At 36.8% G+C, this 19,770-nt stretch overlaps 1 protein-coding gene across 5 annotated transcripts in view; it reads left to right on the top strand.

Annotated features, from left to right (window-relative positions):
• The window catches only part of Kcnh7 (potassium voltage-gated channel subfamily H member 7), a 456,981-nt gene that overhangs the window by 419,163 nt on the left and 18,048 nt on the right, over window positions 1-19,770 (top strand). For all 5 annotated transcript variants that reach the window (XM_021154171.2, XM_029472738.1, XM_021154157.2 and 2 more), the window contains 3 exons: window positions 655-860; window positions 2,537-2,618; window positions 15,423-15,686. In XM_021154171.2, the coding sequence (XP_021009830.2) occupies window positions 655-860; window positions 2,537-2,618; window positions 15,423-15,686 (552 nt within the window). The remainder of the gene's footprint in view (window positions 1-654; window positions 861-2,536; window positions 2,619-15,422; window positions 15,687-19,770) is intronic.

Here is a 19,770-nt window from a genome sequence, read left to right as displayed (position 1 = left end):
GATTATATATGTGGAAGACAAAGAACTGAACAATATAAATAAATTGATATATTCATTAAAGGCAAATCCAAAACCGGTAACTTGAAGAAACAAGGTACATTGATGTCACTTGTCAGTGTCGGTGAGTGCTGAGGAGTGGTGGCGCTGGTAATTGGCAAGAGCTCCAGACAGGATCCTGCTCAACAGAAAGATCATCAATCAAATTCATTTTAGCCTCTCAAATTCCTGGACTGACAGCCTCAGAGCACTTCTATCTGGAAGTAGATTTAGGAAACCGTAGATCAAGATCCATGGTTAGCACTCAGGGATGTAACAAAATGATGATGCTTATGTAGCAACATAAAGAAATAAAAGAGATTATAGCAGATTCAAAGATTTATAACAGCAAAGTTACAGTCAACAAAAACAGTACAATAAGTCCAGACACAGAATTTTGCTGTCCATGTACCTGTTTGTATAGGATCTTACATTGGAGATCTTTGGTCCAATGATTTGTCAGTTGGTCAGTGTCCCTTTCTACTTTTATAAAGAAGACATTTAATTAATCCCCTTTCTCGTCTTCCTTTTCTTTCTTTTGTTCTTTCCTCCCTTCTCCTCCCCCTTCCTCCTCCTCTTCCTCCTCCTCCTTCTTTTCTTCTTTTGGTGTATTTTTAGGAAAAAATGATATCTTTGGGGAAATGGTTCATCTTTATGCCAAACCTGGCAAGTCGAATGCAGATGTGAGAGCACTTACGTACTGTGACCTGCATAAGATTCAGCGAGAAGACTTATTAGAGGTCTTGGATATGTATCCAGAATTTTCTGATCACTTTCTGACGAATCTAGAACTGACTTTCAACCTGAGACATGAAAGTGCCAAGGTAGAAGCCCAGTGTTGATCTGTGCATCCCTGAAATGTCATTCTTAAATTTCCCAAATGCTTCTGAAAATATCAAGCAAATTACTGCAACAAAAGTTTATCAATATTAACTACCTAGAGAAAAGGCAAGCTGAATATTGAAATTAGTAAATTGTATGGCAGGAATTCAATATTAAAAGATGTTAAATAATTTTAAAGGGTCAATTAAATTTGACCTTTGAGAAATTCTTAGACTTGTTTGTATATACTAATTATTTGAAGGGAAATGAGTGATTTTATGGATAGCCTAAAAGAGTTTGTCTTAGATAGAATATTCTCTCATCTATTATTTTTCACTATATCAGTTGCTATTGGTTTCTCTGTAATATTTAAAAGGTTAGACTTATTCAAGTTTAAATTTATCCTAATCTCAATTTTCAAATTCAAGAACTATGAATCAATTGTCTTAAAATAAAGTAAAAATCTAGGCTATGGAGTGAATAATATATGGCCTAAGTGAAATAATATTTTATTTTTAATAATATATTTTACTTAACCTAAAATAATTTTGAGAGTGTGGCTCTTACTGTGCTCCATTATGAACTATGATTTCTGAACTAGTCCTATTCTGTGGAGAGAGAACTTACATTGTAGTTCACAGTTATTACTAAGTTAGTCCCCCAAATTTCAGAAACTCCATTCCTATTCTAAGTGCCTATTTCACACACATCAAACACTGAGTACTTGGTATTTGCCCAGTGTATTTACATATGATCTAGTATATTCTATGGAGAAAAAAAATCCCCTAAATCGGTATTTAGTTTAAATGGTGTTAAATTTGAGTCACCATACAGTTGTAGTCATTTGCAGGCACTGGGAGGGACTTAAGAAACAGCAGTTGCCAGGGTCACAAGGTTGCCATTCAGTGTTGTAACGCACCGACTGAGTTAACTCCTTCTTTTCAAACCAATGAAATATTAAAACATACACTTCGAAGTCTGAAGTTCTTAAGAATATTTTCATGATAGTTTTTATCGAACTTTACTGTGAACTTGGTCACATGTCACCAACCTCATTCTGGTTTTGTCTAAAAAGCAAATACAAACCTCAGATAACTCCTTTGTACCGATGTACAGACAATACACAAATGAATAGTTTGAGGCTTCTGTTTACAAGATTGATATGGTACAGGCAATCAAAGAGGAGGAGGAGCTGAAACAGTCTAATAAAGGTCTGTTAATGCAACACCTACTGTCTTTAAATCATATACTTATTGTAACATTTACTCTCATGTTCATTATCATATAATTCATGCATCTTAGCTATTGTCAATTGATTCATACATTTTGTTGGCAATAATACAGGTTCTTCTCTGATTTCTAAGTTTTAGTTTTTTTAAAGATTTTTCTCTACATGCTAATGCTGGATCCTAACATTCTTAACTCATAACTTCTGCACATCATTGTTTCCCCAATAAAATTTTGAAAGAAGTAGAATCTATCAATCTGTTTTACAATTTAGAGACAACTTTCAAGCAAAATGTTGTAGCTATTTGCCAAAAATCTAATTCTTGAGATTTAAAGGGTTGGTGCCATATAACATAGTAAGGAGTTCACTGGTAATACATCATCTTCAAGTTGAGTAACTTTCTATGTTTATCTTTGAGTTCCACTAACAATGGCTGGTCTTTTGCTTCAGTCCCAATCTGTAAATGATTCTGAAGGAGACACCGGTAAACTTCGGAGAAGGCGATTGTCCTTTGAAAGTGAAGGGGAAAAAGGTAATGAATTTATTCTACTCATAAAGTTTAATCTACAGCAGATGGTGACTAGCTCTTCCTGAGTAAATAGTAAGTTTAATTCATGCTTTGATTGGATTAGGAGAATCACTTTGGTTCCCAAACTAATAAGATTGTTTCTTGTTTGGGATTGATATCTTTAAATTGCATCATTCAACAAAACCACTCCATGGCTTCAAGGACAACACTAGAGAAATAGGGTATACTGATTGTAAACAAATACCCTCTAGTAACATCCCAGATACAGACATACAAAAGTGAGCCTTGCAGCCAAGACAAAGATTTGATGAAGAAATTTGCACTTCAGGGCATGCTGATCTTACTTAACCCCGCAGCAGCACACTGTGAGTAAATTCTTCCTGATGAATACTCATTGCTTCATGTCTGTGGCTCACCATGAGTATACATGTGTGTAGAGGCAAAAAAACAAAACCATAAACCTACCTTAGGTGTTATCCTTAGGACTTCTTCCCTGGCCTGGTTTTCACCACTAAGCTAGTCTGGCTAGCCATTGAACTAAAGAAATTCTCTGCCTTCTATGAAATATCTCAACATTTTTATCTGGGTTGTAGGGATTAAATTCATGTCTTCATTTTTATGAGACAAGGACTTTATAGACAGAGCTCTCTCCTCAGACTCCAGACTTTCTTAAGATAGCTCCTGCTTTCTTTATATATAATATACTTTTTTCTCTGATTAATATCATATATGTCTCATTACATTCTGTCCTCATTTGGGAAGTACAGATATTTATATCTTAAATCAAAGACTGGATGAGATTCAATACTGTGAATCCCACTTTTTATTAAACTATCTTCTTAAGCTCTCAAAGGCATCTCCTAATGCTGCTTTGAAATTCAGATTCTTCTCAATACCTATTGCTTTGCAAATGTTCACACCATTCAAATCAGTTCCACAGACATATGTAGGGTCTTGGCTTGTCAAACTATGCAGAATTCCTAGTGTTGCTAAGGCTTGTTACTGCTATCTCTAGCATTTCTACTCTCAAAACTAGGTGTCCATTACTTCCTAAATCTCCATCTCTATAGCAATGATGCTGAGCCTAGATATCATCATCTGCTCCCTTAGAATACTAAAATAGGTTTCAACTAACTCACCTTACCAAGTAAATGTTACTCTATTTTTTGTTTCTTCTGCATGATGGGCTACTGATGAGACTTTTCCCTATATCCAATTACATTTATGTCACCCATATATCTAAATTCCTCTAAGAACTTCCCATTCTGTATATTCACTTGTAGGTGCTATTAAGTTAAACTTTTAGATTTTTTGAGAGTTTCATAAATGGGTACATATTTGCAACACTTCCACTTTTTTTTCTTCCCACTCCAACTCTTCCTATGCCCTTGTTCCTTCTCAAATTTATGACTTGTTATTATTACATATAGACATAAATAAGATACAGATATAGGTACAAATAAAGATGATAGATAGATAGATGGAGAGAGAGAGAGAGAGAGAGAGAGAGAGAGAGAGAGAGAATATAGCTACTGTTAGCCTAGAACTCCTTTAGCCTAGAACTCCTGCTCATCTCCCAGCAGAAATCAGGAAACCCCATCTGCCAACCCAGCCCACACAGAGAATCTCCACTCACCCACTTGGAGAAAACTCCAAGATAACACATCATCACTGCTCCTCTGCATTTCTAAGAACCCAGGGGCTCAATTTTTGCCCATGGATAGACACAATCCCAGCTCCTCGCTAGCACATCATCACTCCTCACCTAAACCCTATAAAATCACCTTGCTTTTGTCTGGATGTATGACTTCACTGACCTCCACCTGTGAGATCTGTGAACCCACCCAAGAGCTGCCTCCTAATAAACCTGCCTTTATCTACTTTTAATCTGGTCTAATCTGGCCTATATCTGCATCACTGAAGGAGAGAAAGGGCCTATCAGAGAGAGAGAGAGAGAGAGAGAGAGAGAGAGAGAGAGAGAGAGAGAGGCAATCTACAGAGCCCAGTTAGTGTGATCATATGTATGTAAAATGTATTTAAGACTGAAATTTTGGGGTTGGATAACTGAGGTAGGGCTCATTCCTAAAGAGATCAGATTCCCCTATCTGTGTAGTGTTCATAGAGTTGGCTTCTACCTTCTTCTTTGAGTCTTTTATTTTATATTATCATCCTCTTACTAGTCCCATGAACTCTTCTGCTTTGCCACTCGGTATAAAAATAAGCTTCAATTCAGAAGCTTTTATTTTAGTTGTAGTTATTCAAAACTCGACTTCTCGGTGCTGTCTACCTGTGAATTATAAACTTCATAGAAATGTGATATACTGGTTCTCAGAAACTTGAAGGCTCAGCATAGATGCAAAATTATCTGTTGAATGAGCCAAGCACAATAATATATGTCCATGACTCTAGTACTCAGGAGCTGAAACCAGAGGACTGTAGTTTTTAGACCAGATTAAGCCACTAGAAGAAAGAGAAGAAACCCAAATTGAATACCATGCATAACCTTCTTCTTCCTCATTTTTGTCTTTTTATTTCAAATTCTCTTCTTAGCTCTATTCACTTGAAATATTTTCCCTAGTGAATATCATCTACTAGGTTGATATCCATTTTTAGTGAATTAAACTCATATTTTTTAATTTTAATTATTTATTCTATTTACATTCCAGTCACTTCCTCCTCCCAGTCCTCCACCCAGTTCCTCATCCCATTCCTCCTTCTCCCCCTTGCTTCCAAGATGGTGCTCCACACCTAGGCCTCCCTCTTCCCTGGGGCCTCAAGTCTCTAGAGGATTAAGCACATCTTCCCCCATTGAGGCCAGACCAGACAGACATCTTCTATATATATGCTAGCCTTTGACTGGCCCATTCTATGTTCCTAGTTGATAACTTAGTCTCTAGGAGCTCCCTAAGGTCTGGATTAGTTGAGACTGCTGTTCTTCCTATGAGATCACTCTCCCCTTCAGCTTCTTCAATCCTTCCCCTAATTCTACCATAAAGGTCACCAACTTCAGTACAATGCTTGGGTGTAAGTATCTGTTTCTGTCTCAGTCAGCTACTAGTAGGGCCTCTCAGAGGATAGCCATGCTAGGCTCCTGTTTGTAAGCACATCACAGCATCAGTAACATTCTCAGGCCTTGGTGCCCCCTCTGCATGAGATGGATCCCAAGTTGGACTGGTCATTGGACCACCTTTCCTTCAGTCTCTTCTCTAATTTTTGTCCCTGCAATTCTTTTAGATAGGGACAATTCTGGGTCAGAAATTTTAACTGTGTGTTAGTAAAGCAGTCTCTACACTTGAGTCTCTGTCTATATACTTGAGCTGGACTCTTCAAGTTCACTTTCCCAAAATGTGTTGGACATTTTGGCTAAGGTCACTCCCATTGAGTTCTGAGAGTCTCTCACCACCCTGGTCTCTGGTACTTCCTAGAAGGTCCCCCCATCTCTCACACCACCACTCTCCTTCCCCGCCCCCTGCCCAAGGCTGCTTATTTCCATCATTCTTTTGGCCCTCTGGGCTCCTCTCCTATTCTTCCCCTCCCCTTACCTAACCCTGTTCTGATTTTCCCCACCCCCTGCCCTCTTCCACCAAGCTCCCTCCTTCCCTCTGCCTCCTGTGATTGTTTTCTTCCCCCTTCTAAGTGGGATTAAAATATCCTCACTTGGACCTTTCTGCTTGGTACATTTCTTACTGTCTGTGGGTTGTATCCTAGGTATTGGGTATTTTTTTTGGCTAATATCCCCTAATGAGTAAGTACATACCATGTATGTCCTTTTTGGTCTGAGTTACTTAATTCAGGATGATATTTTCTAGTTCTATTCATTTGCCTGCAAAATTCATGACACTGTCATTTTTTTTAATAGTTGAATAGTAAGTTTGCCAGTGTGTAAATTAATCACATTTTCTGTATCCATTCTTCAGTTTAGTGACACCTGAGTTGTTTCCAGTTTCTGGCCATTATAAATAAGGTTGCTTTGAATGTGGTAGAGCATGTGTTCTTGTGTTATGGAGGGGCATTTGGGGGGGTATATGCCCCAGAGTAGTATAGTTGGATCTTCAGGTAGAACTATTTCCAAATTTCTGAGGAATTTCCAGACTGATTTCCAGAGTGATTGTAGCATTTTGCAATCCCAGCAATGGAGGAGTGTTCCTCTTTTTCCACACCCTTGCCAGCATGTGCTACCACTTGAGTTTTTGATCATAGCCATTCTGATTGGTGTGAGGTGGAATCTCAGGGTAATTTTGATTTGCATTTCTCTGATTAAGAACTTTGATCATTTCTTTAAGTGTTTCTCAGCTGTTTAAGATTATTCTGCTGTGAAGTCTCTGTATAGCTCTGTATCCTATTTTTTTTTAACTAGGCTATTTGATTTTTTGGAGGTTAACTTCTTGAGTTCCTTATATATTTTGAATATTAGCCCTCTACCTGGTGTAGGGTTAGAAGACAGAAAAATCTTCAATGCTCATGGATAGGAAGGATTAACATAGTGAAAACAGCCACCTTACCAAAACCAATCTACAGATTCAATGCATTCCCCATCAGAATTTCAGCACAATTCTTCACAAACATGGAAAGAGCAATTCTCAACTTCATATGGGAAAAAAAACCCAAACAAACAAAGTTCAGGATAGCCAAAACAATTTTCAACAATAAAAAGAACTTCTGGGGGAATCATCATTTCTGACCTCAGGCTGTAATACAAAGAAATATTATTATGTTTAATAAATATTAAATATGTAATAAAAACTACATATTATTGTGCAGAGACAGACAGGTTGATCAACATAATAGAACTGATAACCAAGAAGTAAGCCCACACAGCTATGGTCACTTGATCTTTGACAAAGAAACCAAAAACATACAGTGGAAAAAAGAAAGCATCTTCAATAGATAATGGTGGTCTAACTGGTATTCTGTATATAGAAGAATGAAAATGAATCCATATTTATCATCTTGCACGAAGCTCAAGTCCAAGTGGATCAAGGACTTCAATGTAAAACCAGATACACTGAATCTAATAGAAGAGAAAGTTGGAAAGAGCCTCAAAATCATTGCAAGGGGGAATTTTCCTGAACAGCAGCCAGTGGCTCAGGCTCTAAAATCAATAGTTGATAAATGGGATCTCATAAAACTTAAATGCTTCTGTCAGACAAAAGACACCATCATTAGGACAAATTGGCAACCAACAAATTGAGAAAAAAATCTTCACTAACTCTACTCTCTTTTATGTACATTGTTTCTGTGTTTTCCCATATGTCATTCATTGAAAGGGAATTTTCATCCTGCTTCTAAAACACTCAAAATCTCACAAATACAAGTATACATTCACAACTCACAGGCAGACCAGACTATTTCACTTTCTGAAATTATGGTTTGTGATAGATTTAACATGAGCATTTCTTAATCACTTTAAATACAAAATGATATTATTGTGAATTTCCAAGGTACATTCCTCTTATAAAATTGTCAAAGTCTGTCTTCTGCTTGTATTATTGGCATAATCGTCTTTTTTTTTCTCTATCAAACTCTAGATGCCTACAGCAAAAACAAAATCAAAAAATCATCTGATGAGTGTCATTTGTCTTGGATCAATAGTTGAGTCATTTAGCCAACTGCATAAAGTATTCATAAATAAGCAAATTATTTTCTGCAATGGCTTTCTTTGTTCCATTGGTGACTTTTTTTTCTAAAACAGCACCACTGATGTCAAGCTGTTTTTCCATAGACTTAATCTAAATCCTTCATCCTGGTGTTAATCTCTTGGTTTTATCTCAGTGGAAATGAGGAACAGCCTGCTGATGTAGTATTGTTTCCAATGGGGTTGAAGATTTATTAAATCCACTTTCAATCTTGTTCACTTTCCCCATTCTCAAAGCAAATAATCTCACCTTTTTATCTTCTGATAAGACCTTGAAATCATGTCCCAATTCACACAGTGTTCATGCACCCAGACATTTCTATTGGCATTTGAAACATTCCCTTTATCGCAGCCTTAGTCTTTGAGATCTATTTTATATAAAGTGTAGATGGCAAGAGATATGCCCTCCTGTATCATTCTGAAGTTTCCTGGCAAGCCAGTGTGTTAGCATGAGTTGGATGATGAGAAACAAGAGCTTCACAACCTTTTTAAGTCTTTGGGATTCTAGGCTGGTGCTGGAAAGTGCAAATTTTGCTGAAAGTAATTTAGTCCCTGTCTCCCTAGTCTAATGCTCTTTAGGAGACCTTTCATGCCAGTTTGTGAAATAAAATTATCTTGTAGAAAACACACATGCGCGCACACACATGCGCGCGCACACACACATGCGGGGGGGGAAAAGAGAGAGAGAGAGAGAGAGAGAGAGAGAGAGAGAGAGAGAGAGCAGTATATAAGAATATAAAATTTCCAAAGAATTTCCTAAACTGAAGGACCTTGAGCTACATAAAGTAAAAGCTTCCCAGGGAATGTACCAATGAGTTTAGTGTTAGCTTACTGAGAAAGCCTTGAAGGCAGAATTCCAGGAGCATTGATGGTCTCATGAAACTGACTGGCAGAAACACCACGGACAAGAAGAGCCTAAAATCAGGAAACAGGCAGACAGAGAAAAGTCCTGCATAGGTTCCCACTGCCTACTCAACAAGACCCTGGAAGTTCTTGGGATTCAGCCCTTAGCATGTCCACCTTGAAATGCAAATAGAGCATATTTAAAGAAATGGTCAGAACATCTGCCAAGTTCATTTAAGCATAATGAATTTGTTGATGTAGGTGGTTTGTCTCCATGAGCTTCAGATCTCTTCTAAGGAGATAAAACAACTTTCCAACAGGAAGCAGTTGTCTCAGAATATTTGAAGGGTGGTGGGGAGTAATTCCTTTTTTAACTTCTGGTGTACAAGTATCTGGGATCTCCTATGTGACTAGGGTCACCAAAGGTAGAGACGCTAGCGTTCCCAAGACGAAAGGAGAATCTTCATGCTGCATAAAGCAAAGAAGAAATGATGGCTCAGCAATGTTTTCTGTTGCCATGGAAATTGAAAGGGCTGGGCAAAATAAACTAATGACAGAAACAATGAAAAAATCACTTCTACTTAAGTGGTCTACAGAGATAGACTACGCTTACCCCTGTGTGTGCTAAAGTGATGAATTGTGTCTTAGAAATACTCTTAAAATTGTATGATGATGTCTACAATTTTGAATAAAATACACTCAAGATTAGCAGAGTGGAATGTAGATTAACACAGAAAAGGTATTATGGATAGGATATTATAAAACATGTAGTAGTATTCACACAAACACATATGTTCATATACACCAGAAAGACATACACGATCAAATACTTGGAATGTGCTGTTCCACCCCTTCTCTAGATAGAATGTACAAAAGTAGTCACTAACAAATGATTGTGGTATCAATGGCCATTAATAACCAGTAATGGCAGCAATGTTGTGGATATAAGCCAATCATCCTCTCGCTTACACAACAGTCAGTGAGCATCTGACATATACTAAATGCTCCTAGTTATTTTACCTGAATCATTTTTTTTTAGTTTTCAAACATTTGTCTACACTTCGAACATTTTTCACTAAGTAACAAAGAGACAAATAAAACATTATAAATTACAGCCACTGTCAATTCAGCTATGCTTTTTTTTATTTTTATTACATCCTTTTTATAGGATAGCAGCAGAGAGAGAGAGAGAGAGAGAGAGAGAGAGAGAGAGAGAGAGAGATTTCAACTGAATTCTGCAGAACTTAGTTTTCCATTTTTGTAGCAAATTGTGAGCAAGAAAAAAAAAATGATAATTTAGAAAGGGGGACTGTTTAATTGGTTTTACTACTTAGAAACTGCTGATGTAAAACAAAACAACCTCCATGACGTACTGTACCTGCTGAGACTGTGAATTTCTAAGAAAATGAACTGCTGGGCATTTTTCATCTAAAGCCTGGGTTACCTTGTATCATTATCAAAGGAGGAAGAAGCAAAAAGTGTGAGCCTCCCAAAGCCAGATCTAGTTTGGCTGTATCTGCTTGAGTTCCCAGTCAGAATCAGCAGAAGTACCCACCATGGCTTCCACTCATCCTTTCTGGATATCTTTTCCTACCTCCTTTCCCAAGACTGTAAGACAAGCAATACAGCTAATATCCACCACGGCACATGCCTTTAATCCCAGCATTCGGAAGGCAGAGGCAGGCAGATTTCTGAGTTCAAGGCCAGCCTGGTCTACAAAGTGAGTTCCAGGACAGCCGGGGCTGTCCTGAAGAAATTTCTCAGGACAGACCAACTTCAACACAATATCTGGACATATACTATAGATTATATCTGGGAATGCACACAAAAAGATAGAAAGCCAGATCCAGATTCAGGGTGCATTAAGGACAGCAATAGTTATATCCTTTCACCAGACCAGTTTCTAAATTAACTTCTGACATCCAACAAGAATCAATATGTATTATAAATTGGATGTAAATGTTTTCCCCAGGAGGTGTGAAATCATGTCTAAGAACAATCTTGGGAACAAAAGTACACTTGAGGTTAAAGGCCTTTTGCCATCTTTCCTGGAGCCTCTTTCCCAGTTCCCCCTAGGCATTATTCACCATAAATCATTCTTTTGACCATGGTCCAACATTCCCCACATTAACAAATAATTACCTAATTTTTATTACCCATTGTGCTCTTGAAAACTTTCTTTCTTTTCAAAATCTTTGGAAGCATGGTTGAAAAGCAAAAGCTACATACAACTGTAATATATAATGAGACATTTGAATATTCATGCACACACATGGGCACACGGGCACACGGGCACACACATAAGCACATGCACACATACCACACACACACACACACAGTGAGAGAGAAGTGATTTCCACAATCCATTTTTTTTTGGTATAACTATAACTTCTTTTCTCCATGTGGAAAGAGCATTTATGATCTTCTCCCAGCAAGTGTTAAGCACACTACACATCAAGCATTCCTATCTTGCTTTACTACAGAGCTTTAGAACCTATTTGTCCTAAATAAAACTGTGCATCCTTAGACAACTCCCCAAATGCTTGACATTTTTCTTTTAGTGATTAAGACTGTTTAATCTTGTATTTGTATGGAAACCTACATTAGGGTCCCCTTCAAAGCTTCTGAAGCTACAGAGGACCTAAGGTACCTGAAGACAAGGAATTTATTCCTGCCTCTAAGTTCCTAATGAAATGTTTTCTAAAATAACAGGCTGAAGAGTACTCAGAGGACCTCCAAATTGTCACCAGCGGGAACCATAAAACCCAAAGGCCTAGAGAGCCCATCCATTGTCTTTCTTTGACCAAGAGTTAGGTCTCCCGGTTGGGTCTGACTAACACAAGTTGGAATGAATCTAAAAGGAAGAACTTGTAAAAGACAGAGGGAGTTTTAGTATTTACTCCAAGACTTTTTGAAATGTAGGCTCTTCCCATTACCAGTGGTAGAACAGCTGTTCTATCAACAAGTTTAATTGTATGAACTTTAATTAATTCTGAAGCTACAGAGATGCCTATGAGGAAAGTTATGCATGGCACAGGATTATGCCCTGTGATATAAGAAAGAAGTAAAAAGTCTTGTCAGCTCATAGAAATGGGAGAAATAAGCAACAACCAATATTTATAGTCATCTGATTCAGAAAGCATATTTGAAACTTAAACAAGCAGAAAATAAAATTTCTTCTTTGTAAATGATGGTAATAGGTGATTATGTCATCTCATATCTAGAGAAAGGAAAAAATAAAATTTCCTCAGATCTGTTTCAGAATATAAGCTCTATATCTACAATATTTGCCTGGCATGCCTACACAGCGTATGAGGAGAGTGGAGAAAAGCTTTGCATGATACTTTTTAATGGTTATCAAGTAATACAGTTTTTCTACAAAAAGACAGAAATGGGACAGACCATCAAAATCTAGTACTAGACGGCTAGGAACAGTGGATTTCAACAGCTCAATAGCATAAATTACACCTGCCAGAATCCAGACTAAACATGACAGTTTCTATTTTCAGCCTGCAAGTGGATTGTCATTTCCATTTCTATATTGTATCGTAGAAAATGAACTTTTAATTTAGCTGGCATTAAACAGAAAGGCTTGTTTTGGGGGAGGCTTCACCAATGCAGCTGTTCACACAGACAGCCATAATATAGTGAAATACAGAAACATTCATGAATGTCAACCTTTTTCTATTTATTTCATTATTCACTTACATACACTTCTTGCTAAGAGTACTTCTGTGGTAAAATGTTGAGCCAATTTGAAGAGGGAGAAGTTTAATAGGCTTAAACTTAGAGTCCATCACTGAGGTATGGAGAGGCAGAAAGACAAGACAATAAGGCAAGAATTCAGAGCAGGCACCTAAAGCAGAGACTAGGGAAAAATACTGCTTATTGGCTTACTCAAGCTGCTTTCTGATACAACCCAGAACTGCCCGCACAGGAGTAGAACCACTCACTCACAGTGGACAGGCTCCTCCTGCATCAATCACTAAGACAGAAAACAAATTCCTCACAGGCCATTCTGAGGAAGGCAGATGACAGAGATGAGTCTAGTTTTTGAAAAGTTGCCAGAAAAAAAAAAAAAAAACTAATAAGAGCAAGTATATAAGAAATAACTGTCTGTATGTGTGAAATCATTGGCATTTTTAGACTATTGGACTAAATATTAGTAATTCCTTACTCACCCTGTCTGTGTACCGCTCATAAGTGGAAACCAGCCTGTTTTAATTCATCCATGTTAACTATGATGTCTTGTGTCTAAGCAACTGATATCAAACCATGAGTTAGTAAGTTAAGGTCAGGCCTTTATAGAAGGTGAGATGGAACATTCCCATGTGTAGCCAGTATGTAGGTATACCAAGAGTGGGGGTTGTACCCACACAGGTCAGAAGAAGATATGAGACCTGTAGACTTTTAGATAGTTTTGAGACGCCATGTGAATGCTTGGAACCAAACCTAGGTCCTCTCAAAAATCGACAAATATAACTGTTGAGAATTCTTTCCAACCTCCATGTGTAGAGATTTAAAAATTAACAGAGAACTACAAACCAAAATGTGATCAATAGACTAGTGTTCTGTGGTACATACCATCCACAGTTACTCACACTTGGATGTGTGAGGCACATGATTGGATGGGTAGTTTAATTTGAGTTCCTCTTAGGGAAAACTCCATATTATATTGACAAAGAGTGTCAATCTCAAGAAGATGGGAAGCTTGTGATCATATAAATCCCACTCTGCTCTGACTATCAAATGCAAAAAGGTTTAGTTGGGAGCTGGGAACCCACGCTGTGAACATTTAGAACAGTAAAAATGTGGGAAAATTAAGCTTCTCTTCTCAAACTTTCTAAAATAAATTTAGTGGCTGATGTTTTTTGAGTGATGGACTTAAGAAGGGGAGAATGAAGGTTGATGGCGGGTTTTTGTTGTTTTTGTTGCTTTTTTGGTTTTGGTTTTGTTTTTTCAGGAGGCTCTGCAAGAGACAAGAAAAGAAAATAGAAAGGAAGACAGGAAGGTTGAGTTCTGTAGAATGTAGGGAGAGTTGTGCAAATGACACTGAAGACAAGGACATTTGCGTGTACCTATCTGAATTTTCACAATTAGATTGATGATTGAGTAGGAACGTGTATATCCCAGAATACTAATCACTGTTATAGGGTCTACGGGACTCAGAACACTGACAGAATTGCTGAACAAGTGTGGTACACAGAGAAAATACACTAGGTCTTTTGCATTTGCTAGGCTTCAACTAATTGATAATATACTCCTTTCAAATGAAGCTTATTTTTAAATACTGTCCATTTTTACCTTGGGCTGATTTCTGACATTTAATATGTTTAAATTATAAGTTTTCTTTTCCTTTTCTTTCTTTCTTTCTTTTTTTTTTTTTTTTTTTTTTTTAAGGAAAAGGCATCTATGTTTCACTTCATTGCCATATGGGAATTTTGAAAAGCAGTTGGAAGTTTCTCTGGAGTGACCTTAAGTCTGTTCATTTGGCCTTCTATAAATAACGAAATGAGCACATCCAGGCACAGAGTAGATGGGGACACTGTTTAAATTTTTTCTCTAGAAAATGATATACCTCTTGGAGTTCTGTTGGTTGGTTATTAGCAGGAACCAGATGGGGAATTACACTCTCTCCCCAGGAAACTAATAGAAACAAGTTCTGAGATTTGTTTCTGAGTTTTTCTGACTGAAATATGTTCTAACACAGCCTTCAGGGCTGGAAATATCTTGACATGTCTCTATGAAGCAATCACTATGCATCAGTGACCTTGATGTAATTAGGTAAAACCCTACCTCAATCACTGTATTCAAGCTTTATATACTTTGCAATGTGCTAGACAACCAAACTGCCTGGAATGTCAAGGCCATTTCCTGAGCTAAGGTTGAAATTCAGCCTGCCAGACTTCACTGAAGTGGCTTCCAGCTTTGACCTTTACAATGCGTGAAGGATTGTCACAGATGATAGGGCATAAAGGTTAAAAAAAATAACATGCTGTACAGTGGTGATATTTTAAAATTAGGACGCATCCTCTCTCGTCTCTTCATTTTCCTCAAGAGATAATAAGCCTGATTCTCAGACTAAAAATTATAATTTATAGTTTTATATACATTTCTTTACTACATAAACTCATTCTTGCTTGTCTTCTTTAAAATTTGAAATCAGTTGTTTACTTCATGAAGATAATCTAATAATGCTTGAATGTAGAAGTCTCTACATGACTACATTTTTCCACAGGTAAAAGGTAGATTACTCATAGCCGTCTAGTATAGTGTGCGCAAAGTCCCAGGTTTGACTTTTCACTATGAAAATAACCTTTCCTTGATAGATTTTAGCAAAGAAAACAGTGCAAATGACGCTGACGACTCTACAGATACAATAAGACGTTACCAGAGTTCCAAGAAGCACTTCGAAGAGAGGAAAAGCAGATCGTCATCTTTTATCTCCTCCATTGATGATGAGCAAAAGCCACTCTTCTTAGGAACAGTAGATTCTACTCCAAGAATGGTGAAAGCAACCAGACTCCATGGTGAAGAAACAATGACACACTCAGGAAGAATTCACACAGAAAAAAGGAGTCACTCCTGCAGAGGTATAATGAACTACATAAGCCCAGGTTCTTCTAACCCTTTTTATTCTTTCATGAAACATTTTTAAAATCTTGTCTAATGTGTTTGCACAATTTTACAACATTGTTCCCCAAAAAATTTTAGTTTAGATCATTTTTGTTCATTTGGTTGGTTGGTTGGTTGCTTGCTTGCTTGCTTGGTTATTGCTGTTGTTTTGTTTAGTTTGGTTTTTGTTTATTTTTTGTTTTTTGTTGTTGGTTTTTTGTTTTGTTTTTGTTTTGTTTTGGGGTTTTAAGTTTGGGGGTTTTTGTTGTTGTTGTTGTTGGTGGTGGTGGTGGTGGTGGTTGTGGTTTTTTGTGACCAACCAGACTTAGTATAAGACTAAGCACAACGCTCTGGGCATCTTATTGAATCCATTTGGTTACAGGAAGAGAGGATCAGAGGCTATTTGCTAATAGTTAGCAAGTCATGTGTTTTAGTTGATTGGTTTAATTTTGGTATTTCAAGACAGGGTTTCTCTGTGTAGCCCTGACTATCCTGGAACTCACTTTGTACATCAGGCTGGTCTCAAACTCCTGACGATCTGTTTGCCTCTGTCTCCTGAGTGCTGGGATTAAAGTTTGTGGGTCACCACCACCTGGCAGAAAGTAAGATTTGCGTATACACCTCTGCACCAAGTTCTTAACTTCAGCCAAATAACATTATAATCTGAAAACTCCATCCAATTATAACATGTTGTAAATCAAACAGAATTGCACTTTACTGTGAATTACAAGGAAGAAGAATATCTTGAAATAAAATATAGTCTTACACACTTTCTTATTTCACATCTCTTATGAAAAAAATAACCAAATGTACAAGATTTGTTGTAGAAAATACACAAAAACTGAGCAATATTCTTGACTTTTCAGATTTTAGAGAGAAAGCACGAACACTTTAAAATGCTACCTGGAAGAAGAACCAATGTGCTAGATTGATACAATTTGATCTATATCTTTATATCATCTCTATATCTCTATATCAATCTCTATATCTCTATATCTCTATATCATCCCTATATCTCTATATCTCTATATTATTTTGATATTTCTATATCTATCTATCTATCTATATATCATCTCTAATCTCTATATCTAGCCAGATAATTCTATTTAAGTGAACCTAGAGATGTGGGTCAGACTGCCTGGATTCTAAAAACAACTTTGCCACCCTATATGACTTTGAATAAATTATTTGACTAACCCCAGAATCCATGTTATGCATTTTTAAGAAAAAAATGTCATTTAACCAATTGATTATGATTATTAAACAATATAATTTATAACTAAATTTTTATTGGATCAAATCTTGAGCTCTATTTTAATATTTTCTAGTTTTCCAATTCCTTACTTATTTAATTTACATGTGAAAATTAAGGGGGCATCACACAGGGCTGGTTTAGTGTTTAAAAGTATTTGCTACTCTTGCAGAGGAGCTGGACTTGGTTCCTAGCTTCCACATCCATCTAGGTTACACAAATGGATGCAATCGAGTTTCAGGGGTCCAATGTCCTCTTCTTGCTCCTGTATGCATATGATACACAGACAGACCAACACCACACACATATATGCTTATAAATATAAATAAATATACATATCTTTAGCTAGGCAGTGGTGGTGCATGCCTTTAATCCTAGCGCTTGGGAGTCAAAGGCAGGTGGATTTCTGAGTTTGAGGCCAGTGTGGTCTACAAAGTGAGTTCCAGGACAGCCAGGGCTATACAGAGAAACCCTGTCTTGAAAAACACCAAAAAAAATTATAGATAGATAGATAGATAGATAGATAGATAGATAGATAGATAGATAGTAGATCTTTAAAGACTGTCACGAAAGATTATAACAAAAATGAAAACCAGGATGTTTTACTTGGAGGATAGAAAAGTATATCACTGAGAAGGTAACTTCTATTTAGCACCATCATTTCACAGGAACATCCAACAATGAGTTGTTGTTGAGTACAAGATGGTTAGGTTCCCAGAGTTCCTTGCCCTATCATGTCACATCAGCTTGTCATGACTTCACATGGCAATAAGCTAAGAATATATGCAAATGTCCTCCAGACAACCTAAAATCTTGATGAAGTGCATGGAAATAGTACCTCATTCATCACAGTGGAAGAATAGAAGATTAGATGTGATTATCAAATATCCATTTTAGTTATTTATGAAAATGGATTCTGGGTAGTACTAAAAATAGAAACAGGTTGTATCCTGGAAGTCAAAGTTCTGAAGAACTGACTGAACAATATCTACTATGTGCAAAATAATTTGAGGGTGATTTTTGTAAAACCATGTTTTCTTCTTAAATATTAGGCTTTCAAGTGACAAGTCATTAAAGATATTTTTGAGATTTTGACTTTATAATGATTCTCCCTGACAGTGAATTCAAATGCCCTTCATTTTATAATCTCACTTCTTCCAACTTTTAATTATCTCTTGTCTATGCCCAACCAATTATATTTTCAAATGATTTTAGCATCTCCAAATATCCATGTTTTCAAAAATGTATAAAGTAATCCACATTCAAGTCATGAATAATTATCTTTATAATGAGGAGCTAAATATGCATATCTATTGACAAAGGAAATGGATGACATAAAGCTCTCATCAAAATGACATACATTTAACATAACTCATCATTATAATTAACCAATGAAGAATTTAAAAACATGATTCATGCAAAGATCATTCCCCAATAAGAGTCTAAGTGCAATACTATATAATAGTAATGAGCTCTAATATGGAAGTACAATTCTAGATATAGACATAGTGACTGAAGTTTGAACTACAGGACTCTAACAGTTTAGTTTCATTATTAATAGTCAATTTCACTCCCTTGTATTCTGGTACTTGTCATTCTAAACAAGGACTCATTTAAGCAAAACTTAAAAGAGAAAAAAAAAATTAAGATGACTTTGGCCTTCCTAATGCTGAGGTCAAATGTAGACTCTGGTGAAACTGTGAACCCTGAAAATGAAGGTTTACCCACTGCTCACCCATTTGCAGAAGTGTGTCTTGCAACTATAGCAACATTTTCCAAGGCAACCAAGTGCAGATACTGTCTGAGCTATTTTTAGAAGGTGTCTACAAGGATGCTCATTTGATTAGGACGACTAACCAGGGTTTGCCTCTTTGAACTCTTTATTTTTTATTCCACCATTAAGCCAAGTTAATCACATATCTCTAAATTTCAATTAAAATTAAATTATAGTCAAGGAAACCTCAATCTCACAGTACACGTTTTATTCATTTCTGCTAAGAAAATCTTTTTTTTTTCCTTAAGGGTCAAAGAAAAATGCTATCCTCCATAATTTATCACATGTGATTCACCAGTGGTGTTTAAAAATCAGTGTGTTACATGATTGTAAAATGAAGGCGCTGCTAAGCAGAGGCACAAATTCAATGAGGTTTCCAGCACAAAGCTCATGAGAATGTAACATAGCTTTCAATGCTATTAGTTCTCATTCTCTCTAAAGAAGTGTTTCTATATGAAATGGATATTAGAAAACAAGCTGGGACTATCCCTGGCATCACTAGGCTCTTTGTACATGTTCTGCATGCTGATTTAACATCATCAACACAGAGTAGAAAGTCTAGTTTGATAAGACACTATGTTGTAGCTTTGCATTGTAAATTGGTCCAAATGTCTGTAAATAACAAATCACACGTATCTGAAAATCTACAATTTCGCTTTTGTATTCACATTTCTCCCTGTCCGATAAAATGTAAAAATCAGCCATAAGCTGTCACCGTAGAAAAAACACCAAAGACCAAGATCCTGCAGGCTAAAGATGCCATGATCAGGAGCCTTCTATGGATGTCACAGGGAAGTCTCTGAGGTCTGTTAGCCATTTCTACAAAACGAGGAAAGTGGCCTCGGTTTTCTCAGGCTGTCTCTGGTTATGTTTGTTTCTTCCTTATAGCCTCCCTGTTGAGATAGAAATAAAAAGCTCATCACTAGATTCAATGATTTAATAAATCACTAGATTTATGTATTCAATGATAAAAGAAAGGGAAAGAAAACCCATGGAAAATAACAGATTTTTTTTCCTCATCTGCTTAGAAAAGGGG

Source organism: Mus caroli, chromosome 2, assembly GCF_900094665.2.
Source record: "Mus caroli chromosome 2, CAROLI_EIJ_v1.1, whole genome shotgun sequence".
NCBI lineage: Eukaryota > Metazoa > Chordata > Mammalia > Rodentia > Muridae > Mus > Mus caroli.
This window is presented reverse-complemented; position numbering and strand designations above follow the sequence as displayed.